General features: G+C 35.0%; 1 protein-coding gene across 1 annotated transcript; it reads left to right on the top strand.

The window, feature by feature from the left end:
* The first annotated feature begins 285 nt into the window (after positions 1–285).
* On the top strand, positions 286–4,307 carry LOC132633316 (plastidic ATP/ADP-transporter-like). The gene is made up of 5 exons (XM_060349640.1): positions 286–1,237; positions 2,269–2,523; positions 2,608–2,751; positions 2,840–3,187; positions 3,656–4,307. The coding sequence occupies exons 1-5, from the start codon at positions 485–487 to the stop codon at positions 4,022–4,024; spliced, it is 1,869 nt and encodes a 622-aa protein (XP_060205623.1). The 5' UTR covers positions 286–484; the 3' UTR covers positions 4,025–4,307.
* The last annotated feature ends 7,009 nt before the right edge of the window (positions 4,308–11,316 follow it).

The following is an 11,316-nucleotide window of genomic DNA, read 5'->3' as shown; positions in this document are numbered from 1 at the left end:
AAAAAAATTCAAATTTTCTACCGCCACCCAATCGTTTTTTTCTTTTTGAAAGAATCTATAAATCAAATATTAGATTTCTTTCTACAAGTAAACAACTAATTTTGTAGAACTAAATTAAGAACCAACAATTTTAGCACTAATTCCAAATTGAAGAGTTGTTGAGAGCATTTAGCAAAGTGCATGTGCACAACTTGTCACATAGAATGTACCCCACCTTCAACGTTTTTCTTAATACAATTATAAAGCAAATTATGCACTAAATTTTAATTTTTTGTCCCTTTTCAGTCTCATTCAAGGGTTTTAGTTCTTGATGACACATTTATAAACAGATTGTTGTATCTCTTTCTTCTCGAGACCTTTTTCTCAAAAAAAAAAAAAAAAAAAAAAAAATCTTCATCGCCAACCTTATCTCTCTTTCTCTCATGTTTACGTGTTAAAAAAGCTCAAATATTTACATTTCTTGAACTTGTAGAGATAGAGAAAAATGGAAGCTTTACAAACAAGAGGCCTTCTTTCTCTGCCTTCAAAACCCAAAACCAGGGCATTTTACCCATTACCTCAAGGGTCTTTAAGGCATAGATTTAATTCCATTAATTCTCTAAAACCTAAACCCCTTGAAGGGTTGTCTTTATCTCTATCTTCTAATGGGTTCCAAAAATTTAAGCCACAATTGGTTGGTCAAAAAAACAAGCTTTTCCCAGTTTGTAGTGCTGCTGCTACTGATGGTGAACAAATTTTTGCAGAAAATGAGTCACCAAAGTTTATGGGAATTGAAATTGTGACCCTCAAGAAAATTATTCCACTTGGGGCTATGTTCTTTTGTATTCTCTTTAATTATACAATCCTTAGGGATACAAAGGATGTATTGGTTGTAACAGCAAAAGGGTCAAGTGCTGAAATTATACCTTTCTTGAAAACATGGGTGAATTTGCCTATGGCTGTAGGGTTCATGCTGTTGTATACAAAGTTGGCTAATGTTTTGTCAAAACAGGCTCTTTTTTATACTGTTATACTTCCCTTTATTGCTTTCTTTGGGGCATTTGGGTTTGTTTTGTATCCCCTAAGCAATTATTTTCACCCTACAGCTCTTGCTGATCAACTTTTGAATATTTTGGGTCCAAGGTTCCTTGGGCCAATAGCTATTTTAAGGATCTGGAGTTTCTGTTTGTTCTATGTCATGGCTGAACTTTGGGGAAGTGTGGTGATTTCAGTGCTTTTTTGGGGTTTTGCTAATCAGGTAAATATATGATCACTCTCATCCTTTTTTTTAGATCCTTTTAAGAACTGATTTACTATTTTTGATTTAGGCGGCATATCTTGGTATATTCCATTTATATCCTGTTTGTTAGATTCCTAATGTCTTCTTTACTCTAGGATGGTTCATTTGTTCACTGATAAGTGGTAATCATTTCATAGGTTATGTAATTATTTTATTGGTTAGTCCATGTTGTCAGATTCTTGTATTAATTTAAGGAGTAGAACATAGTATTTGGAATTTTCAGCTCTTTGTTTATTATTTAAATGGATTCCTAAAACTGCTACACTTTAGGGTGATATGAACAGGTTAATGTTAGATTACTTTTGGGATTAGATGGTAGTCAAGAGGTGGATTTAGGATTTAAATTCTACGGGTTCAACCTTTAAGGTTCTTTGCATGAACCCATTATATTTTAAAAGTTATGGTTCCTATTTACGTTCTGTTGCAATTTTAGTGGATTTTTACACATAATATTACGCGTCGAAAGTACTGGGTTCAGATGAACCCCATACCATAATGGTGGTGGATCCACCCCTAGACGTTACAACTGTCCTCCTTCATCGTTCTTTTTTATGCTAGCATGTGCTGGTTTATAATCTGTTCACTGGAGAGTTCAGAGGATCTAGCTTGATAGACTAGAAAAATTATGTCATATAAATTTGAACAGACGGAGTGGTACATTAATAAAGAGTAAATATTGGAATAAGTTGCATCACATTTTTGGGAATAAGGTGGGAGACTGTCCCGTTTATACTGCAGTTCTGCTCATAAATTACTAATACGTCGGTTTTCGTCATTGTTTTACATGTCTATATTTTATCTTTTCATTGTATCCAGTTATAAAAATTCACAAAGGTTTCGGTCTATCACCTGCTCTTTCCTTTTCCATGTGTTTGAAGGGCCAGTTGTGAACTTGGTCAAATCATCTAGACATCTTCATTATCGGTGGTTGAGCTTTATTTTGGGAGTAAACTGTTTTTAAGTTGCCTTGAAATATTTTTATTTTGTAGATTACTACAGTTGATGAGGCTAAAAGATTCTATCCTTTGTTTGGACTTGGAGCAAATGTTGCTCTTATTTTCTCTGGGCGCACAGTGAAGTACTTCTCGAATTTGAGACAATCATTGGGTCCTGGAGTTGATGGTTGGGCCGTCTCCTTGAAAGCAATGATGAGCATTGTAGTGGGGATGGGTGCTGCAATCTGTTTCATTTACTGGTGGGTGAATCACAATGTTCCTCCACCGACCCGTAGCAAGAAGAAGAAGGTAAACAGCCATGAGGAGCTATTAAATGATCACGTTTGCTGTGTTTATTAGTATCATTTTCTGACTGAAAATGTATTTTTGCAGGAGAAGCCTAACCTGAGTACGATGGAGAGCTTGAAAATTTTGGCCTCTTCAAAATATATCAGGGATCTTGCAACATTAGTCGTAGCATATGGTATTAGTATCAACCTTGTTGAGGTTACATGGAAATCTAAGCTCAAAGCTCAGGTAAGTTATTACTAGGTGTTATGCGTTTTTATATGTAAACCTTAGTTTGTCTCTAATTTTCACACTCTGCCCTTTGCTAACTCTGCAGTTCCCAAGCCCAAATGAATACTCTTCCTTCATGGGAGACTTTTCTACTGCTACTGGGATAGCAACTTTCACGATGATGCTGTTAAGCCAGTGGATCTTTGACAAATATGGTTGGGGAACAGCGGCTAAGATAACACCGACGGTCTTGCTTCTTACTGGAGTTGGATTCTTCTCCCTGATTTTGTTTGGTGCCCCTCTAGCTCCTACTCTTGCAAAGTTCGGAATGACTCCTCTTCTAGCAGCTGTCTATGTAGGTGCAATGCAAAACATTTTCAGTAAGAGTGCAAAGTACAGCTTGTTTGATCCTTGCAAAGAAATGGCCTACATTCCTTTGGATGAAGACACCAAGGTATATACTAATTTACTCCTGTCTTAAAATTGTATTGAATCAGTGCTCTATGGGTTGGTTAACTATCATTTAAAAATGGATCAGATATGCATATTATCCACTAAAAAATGGATAATATGTCATCCAAATTATAATACTCATTTGTTTGCTTGTTATTTTTCACGATTTCTTGCTTTTTTGGAGTCTAAGCTTATTTTGGCTTTTAACTTATGTTCTCACCTGGCTATTCCTGAAACCATCCATATTATCCAGTCGGTTAACCCATTCTTTATTCGTGTTAAATATGGGCGGGTCGTATATTTTATCCGTTTTTGTTTAACCCGTTTTGACCCGCCCGTTTGCCGCTCCTAATGGTTATATGACTGACAAATACCTCTGTACGGACTTTTCTAACTGGAAAACAGAGATGTTACTTAACATCCAATTGTTTCCTGAGATTTAAGCTTGGTTATTTTCTTGTAATAACAGGTTAAAGGGAAGGCAGCAATTGATGTTGTCTGCAATCCATTGGGAAAGTCTGGAGGAGCCTTAATACAGCAATTCATGATTTTGACCTTTGGTTCCCTTGCCAATTCAACTCCTTACCTTGGAGGTGTGCTCCTAGTAATTGTCCTTGCATGGTTGGGAGCAGCCAGGTCTTTAGATGGCCAATTTACTGCATTGCGTCGTGAGGAAGAGATCGAGAAGGAAATGGAGAGAGCAGCGGTGAAGATCCCTGTTGTGTCACAAGATGAAAGTGGAAATGGTTCTCTTACAAGTGACTCGTCATCACTGAATCCCACGGGAGGCGACTCAGCCAGTGCTTCATCTGAGCCCTCCTCCCCAAGGAATGTATAATATCATTGTTGGATATCAGCTGCAAAGCAGGAGGAATATGAAAAGAAGAATAGGTGATGCGTGTTGGTCTTAATTTCAACAATTGAATGAAGTTTCCAAGGATTTCTTGGTCGTAGGAATTTATTTTTAATCAGATAGAAATAAATACAAATAGAAGACAAGAATGTCGCTGACTTGACAGCCCTTGGATGTTGTAAGCATATTGGAGTAGTTGTGACCAATTCAGCTTTATAGCTCGCTTGAGTACGTTGGTTACATGATATGAAAATGCTATTAGCTGAAACTTGTTGATATAAGATGCTTTGTATCTCCAGAAAATTAGTTTGTCTGGGAGTGCTTCAATTTCACTCAAGAATTTGTACTGGAAAAGAACCTTTGACTGATTTTGTAGGAGATTATATTTTGACATGGATTAGTTATAACCATCTTAATTATCTTTTAAAAGCTATTTAAAATGTGTCCTGGCATTCATGTTGTAGCAGCTTGGAACACTTTCTCCTGTCCTGGCATTTATGTTGTAGCAGCTTGGAACTAGAATACCAGATACAAAATAAGTTCATGTTGGGAAGAGAAATCACCAAAAGTCCAAAATAATGCAAGATATAGTTGTAGTGGCACACACAAGTCGGATTTTTTTTTTTCCAATCTATTAGAATAAGAGTAAAGAAATTTTAGTGCAAACTGACGTGGGCGACAAATACAATATGCAACAAAATAATTTTGGACAGACAAACAATTACACACAAGAACCACCAAGATTTTAAGTGGAAACCTCTTACGGAACCTTCAGTCCAACAAAAGGTTCTACTATATCAAAAGAAAGCCACAAAAGTCTTCTAAAATGCGTGCAAATGGTCAAAATATCAACGCCAAATAAAGGGAAATTATAGTAACAAAAACAACAACTGAACACGTGAAGAATGACAGATTTACAAAAACTAGCTAGTTTTCATGATCCGAACAACGGTTACATAGAGCTATATCTAGACCTCAAACATAACATCTACTGTTCAGTTAATAGAACGAGTGCTAAGACCCAGCTTAATAATTATTTTTCAGCTCAATCCGACTATTAACGAACCAAAAAGTTCAATTTGAAGAGAGTTTCCAGTGAAATATCTGCAGTAAAGTAATCTCTTTATCTTTTTCAATACTTTTTTAAACAAACACTTTATTAAAAAAATTAGCACTTTTGGACTCCCTAAAATATGGCCAAATCGGAAACAGCTCCCTGTCTTCCGAGATAGGAGTATGGTCTGCGTACACTTTACCCTCCCCAGATCCGTGGGATTTCACTGGGTATGTTGTTGTTGTTTGGACTCCCTAAAATATGGCCAAACAAGCTATAAATCACGCCAGACCTAACTTATGTCTTTACAGTGATTTAAACACGTGCGGTTCATATAAAGGAGTAGGTTTTGTATGAAAAGAACTATTTAACGTAAGAGGTCATGTCATCTTCAAAACGTTCCGTACAAATTGGAATCATCGCATAATCCTAAATGAGGCAGAGCGTCCGTCGTACTGTTTAATCAATTGTCCATTCACTCTTCATAGCTAACAAATTTCTCCTATCACCCTAATTATCATGTGCAATATGGTTGATAAAATCAACCAATGATAACATGATTCTGCCAAATTCGCTCAATTTTGGACCGGCTAGTGATCCACTTATTTGATAATTCAGTCTATTATGACCCATTCAGTTTAGCTCATTTAAATGTTGAGCCTAGACCAAATTGACGATGAGAAAAATTGATATATTATATGTAGCCATAATAAAAGAGGAAAAAAAATTGTTAGTTCAGTTTGGTAATTAATCAAAACATACATTGAAACTTGGTAATGATTGGGCGGATTGGACTATGACCTAATATTATTTACCTCATCTTGAACCAACTCATCCGATGAGCTCAAGTAACCTTTGAGCGGGTAGGTGCACAAATACTCGATTTAGGAATCGCTATTTAAGTTATGCCCTAGGTTTATAAATGTTTGCAAGTCCGCCTAATTCGGAACAATCAAACATACAGTGTCTGAACTTTGAACTTCGGCTCTATGTGGCTGAAGTTTAGGCATTTATGCTTGAAGTTCAGGTGAATAAGCTTTTGACCAAAAACAAAAATTTGTTATTTGAATTTCAACAATCCAACACATAATTCAATGCCCAAATGAGCTCAAATTTGAGACATAAGTTTCAAATATTAAAAAACAACAAACCTGTATCATTAACTTGTCAAAACAAGAACAAATCAAAAAATCCATTTTGCAACAATGATGATATGTTAATGTTTTTAAGCTTTTCCAACAACATCAACTTCATTAAACTCGCTCTTTACGAGGGTAGACGGCATCATGTGTTATCTGATGATTGTCAATGCTGAGTACTGATTAAATAAATTTAAAGAATTAAGTACAAGTTAAATAGCAGTATCCAAATAGGATATCCGCTATGAAACTCTTTTGAGCAAATTAATAACTTATATATTTATTACTTTAACCATTTAACCTGCCAAAATTCAATCCTAACCCTTTTAGCATCCATATCCCAATTGTTGCGGACTCGCTGCATTAGTCTTCCCATCACTTAGTAATAATAATCCAAATTTCCTGCAAGCAAAAGAGAAAAGAAACAAGTTTAGAAGCCAAGTGTGTTGCCGTGTGGGGATAGCAATTGATTATTGATGGGAGAAGGTGGAAAGGAAAGAAGACAAGTAAAATTAATCCAAATATTCCGTTGTGTATATAGTGACATATCATGGCTTCTTCTCTGCCGCATAGGGAACAAAATTCATAATAATCCCACATGAGAAAGGAAAATGACTTGAACCAATCAGTTATCTTCAATACGCCCGGCCTTTTATCCCTTTTCCCATCCCTCTTCCTACCGCACTCATCACCCATGTTGAAAGCACTAAACGGTCATGAACAATTCTTTCCAAATCCATCAAAGTTAATTTTGGAACAAATGTGAATTGAACAAGAGGGTTGTTCAAGTGGTAAACGCCCTCCACCTTCAACTCTAAGATACTGGATTCGAGTCATCAAGGAATCAAGGAGAGAGCTCCTGGGGAGGGGTTAAAAAAAGAGAAAAAAAAGACGAATTCAGTATTGAATCCAATCCCTAAAAAACAAAAGAAAAACTCAATATTTAAACTTTATGAATTTAATTTTCATCCTTGAGCCGACAGTCTATCGAAAACAGCCTCATTACATGTATAAGGTAGTGGTAAGGGACCAAGATCTGCTTACCCACTATCCTCCCCAGACTTCACTTATACGTAGGATTATCCTGAGTATGTTGTTGAATTCAACAATTACGGTTCTTAACTCTGAATTAACCGTAATACCGTAATACTTTTGAAATTATGAATTTATAATATAATATCTCACAAATTTAGAATTTCATACATGTATATGTTATGTGTCTTCAACATTGGATTCAGTAGAATCCATAGCATATAAACTCCATACGCCACTGTCTGAGAGTATTCTTGTCACTACTAATAAAAACAATGTTGTCAACATTATGTGGTGGTGTCACCCGTAACAATTTTTTATCCACTAAAGGTAATAACCTCACGTAACAACAAGAAAGACAAAATAACCCTTGGCCAGAAATTTTCTTCATCTATATGAATGACTTACTAGCCGGTACTTAGAATTTTTGACCGAAATAATCCATTATTTAAATCAATTAACGAAAATAATACATTTTTTTGAAACTTTACGGAACTAGTATAAACATATTCCCCAGTAACGTATTAGACATTATTTTATTCAAAAAATCCAACAGACAAATCTAACGGCTGACGGAGCAAACGGATATATAAAACGTTACTGACAGTAACGTTTTTATAATTTCTTACTGTGAGTTACGTATTAAGGTTAATACATTACTAACTATAACGACTTATACATGACTTTATTATGTCTTCACTTTTTGATATCACTAATATGTGTTTCCTAATACATCTGCGACAATCAAGTATGAATGTACATCTACGTACCTTTTAATATTTTTTCCCCGTGAGGCTGTGACTTTATTATATCTCTCAGTCTTTTCTCTCTGTTTTAAATATGGCTTCATTCATATTGAAAGGCTACTAGAAATTCTATTATTCAGGTATGACTTGGTAGTGGGCCAGTGACAGATGCAACATGTAAGCACCGGGTTTATCTGAACCCAATATTTTTAACGTGGAGTATGAATTTATGTATAAAATTTATTAAAATTGCATTAAATAGGCATGGAGCAATGTTTTAAAATTACAACGGATTTAATATTAAGAACTTTAAATATTGAACCCATAAATTTATATCCTGAATCCAGCAGACCTTATGGCTTACTATAGGGGTGTACATGGACCGGGTTGGTTCGGATTTTTTAAAGACCAAATCAAACCAATTGCATCGGGTTTTTAAATCTATACACCAAACCAAACCAACAAAAGTCGGGTTTTTCAACCTCGGGTTTTCTCGGTTTTTTCGGGTTGCTCGGGTTTTTCGGATTTTTCGGGTTTTTTCCGGTAAAGTCTTCATACAAAACATATAACTTGTACTTCAAATATTTCTTTAGTCCTAGTAAGATACGACTATCTAATTAAGATATTTATTAAGAAAATAACACAAAACGTGATGAGAGATGACATTGTACTAAAATATTCAATGAAAAAAATTAATAAAATTGCATAAAATAAAATTTTCATGATCTAAAAGTACTAAGTCATGCTACAATAAATACAACTAATTTATAAGGCATGTAGAAAATGATCATAATCTTAGGGGTCGTTTGGTTCAAAAACAAATTACGTTGGGATAAGTTATGCTGGGATTAGTTATTCTGGAGTTATTTTTTATTGACTGTTTGGTATGTTGGACTAAAAGTATTATACATTGGATAATTTCTAAAAAGAAGAGGTTTCTTCCTTATCCCGGGATAACTTATTCCGCCCTGTGGCAGGTATAAGTTATCCCAGCACTATTTTTACTCCGGGGATAACTTATCTCATGATTACTAACCAAACGAGGGATAAGAAATTGCTAAATTCTTATCCCAAGACTATTTATGTTTATCCTTCATACCAAACGACCCCTTAAAGTACTAAGTCATGCTAAAATAAATATGACTAATAAGTATTAATTACATGACTAGATATTAAAGAAAAAAATAAAATTAAGTTATGTATTTTCACTTTCTAAACTAATATAAAACTAAAGAATAGATATCAAAATTATTGTCATTCCAGTGTTAGATATGAATTTCTTCTGTTAGCATTAGTATTGATTTGATTTTTGTTGAGTTTTATTTGAGTTACTAATATCATTGAGTGATAAAACTTATTAAACCATTCAAAATTCTAATTCCAAGCTTGAAATAATATGTTAAAAGACAAAAAACTATGAAAAAGTTAAAGAAACATTTATAAATTACATTATAAATAAATATTTCTATGTATAAAATATGTTTGAAATTTTATAAATGTAATGCCGGGTTGGTTTGATTCGGTTTGACTTTTTTTAGCTAAAACCAAACCAAACCAATAGGGTTCGGGTTTTTCTTTTTAAAGCCAAACCAAGTCAAACCAAACCACTAGTCGGATTTTTTTCTCGGATTGGTTCGGATTATCGGTTTGGTGCGGTTTGTCGGTTTGCTTTGTACACCCCTAGCTTACTATATGATTTTTTGCTCTTATTCCCAGCTCTATCATATATGATCATGTGACACTATTAGAAAGTAGAATTTTTGAGGAACTTTTCGTAAAATATATTATCAGAATCGTACTCGTGGTAATTGTTTCCGATGGACTTTCAACGGAAACGTTGTCTGATGTTCTAATTATTTTAGTCATTATGAATTCAATTTTCATCATTTATGAATTTAATTTTCATCCTTGAGCCGACAGTCTATCGAAAACAGCCTCATTACATGTAGGGCTGCATATCGGTCGGTTCGGTTCGGGTTTCAAAGGTATCGGTTCAACTTATCGGTTATCGGTTTGTAGACATGTTAAACCATTAAAGAACCGTTAAGATATCGGTTAATGCGTTATCGGTTAATCGGTTGTTGTTTGTTATCAGTTCGGTTATCGGTTTAACCGTTAAGATTTCACACAAAAAAAATTCAAGAACAAGGAACCCATCTTCAAAACTGAAAGTCGCTTCATCTCCTAAGACTATGCCGAACAAAAAAAAATTCAAGAACGAAGAACTTTTTCTGCTAGGAAGTGATTTCCCTAATTTCCCAACCCCAACAAACACCCCAAAACAGAGAAATACAAAAACACATAAACAAGAGTGAGAATTGAAAGCAATGTAGAAGAAGTAAAAAATAGTTTAGTAAGTTTATGTTTTCAAGTCGGGCTTGCGTCTTGCGAGTTGGAGGAGAAGGGTTTTTGTTGTGATACGCCGCTTGAGAGACTGAGTTTATGAAGTGAAAATCAAGTGAACCCTAAATCTAGTCAAGTGACTTTATATATGGAACGGTAGAATTATAATTAAATAAATGGTTATCGGGTTATCGGTTCACCCGTTAACAAAAATGGCCAAACCGTGACCCGACCCAATAAGTCAATAACCACAGGGCACCACCCGATACCCGAACCAGTAATCCATTAACCCGAACCATTAACCCAATAACCCAATAATTGGTTCGGGTTATTGGTTTAACCGTAAACCAATAACCGTTAATTGGTTCCCAACCCCAACAAACACCCCTAATTATAAGGTAGTGGTAAGGGGCCAAGATCTGCTTACCCACTATCCTCTCCAGACTTCACTTGTACATAGGATTGCCCTGAGTATGTTGTTGAATTCAACACTTAGGGTTCTTAACTTTGAATTAACCGTAATACTTTTAAAATTATGAGTTTATAATATAATATCTAACAAATTTAGAATTTCATATGTGTATACGTTATGTGTCTACAACATTGGATTCAGTAGAATCCATAGCATATAAACTCCGTACGCCACTAAACCTGTTAACCGGTTAGAACCGGACCGGACCGGTAACCGGTTAACAAACCGGCCGGTTTTCGGTTAAAAAATCGGAACCGGCCACCGGTTCTGGTTTACCGGTTAAAAACCCGAAACCGGACCGGTCCGGTTCAAACATGTCCAAAACCTCCTTTTTTTTTTGTTTTCAGTATAGTATATATATACTATAATATTTATTAGTATACTGTAAGTATATTTACATATGTTATATAAGTTTATAAGTAAAGTTTATATATTTACTGACTAACAGGCTAACAGCAAGTCAGCAATACAGCATATACGTGTATATATAT

This window comes from Lycium barbarum, chromosome 3, assembly GCF_019175385.1.
Source record: "Lycium barbarum isolate Lr01 chromosome 3, ASM1917538v2, whole genome shotgun sequence".
Taxonomy (NCBI): domain Eukaryota; kingdom Viridiplantae; phylum Streptophyta; class Magnoliopsida; order Solanales; family Solanaceae; genus Lycium; species Lycium barbarum.
The sequence above is the reverse complement of the archived record's forward strand: the minus strand, read 5'-3'. Positions and strand labels throughout refer to the sequence as shown.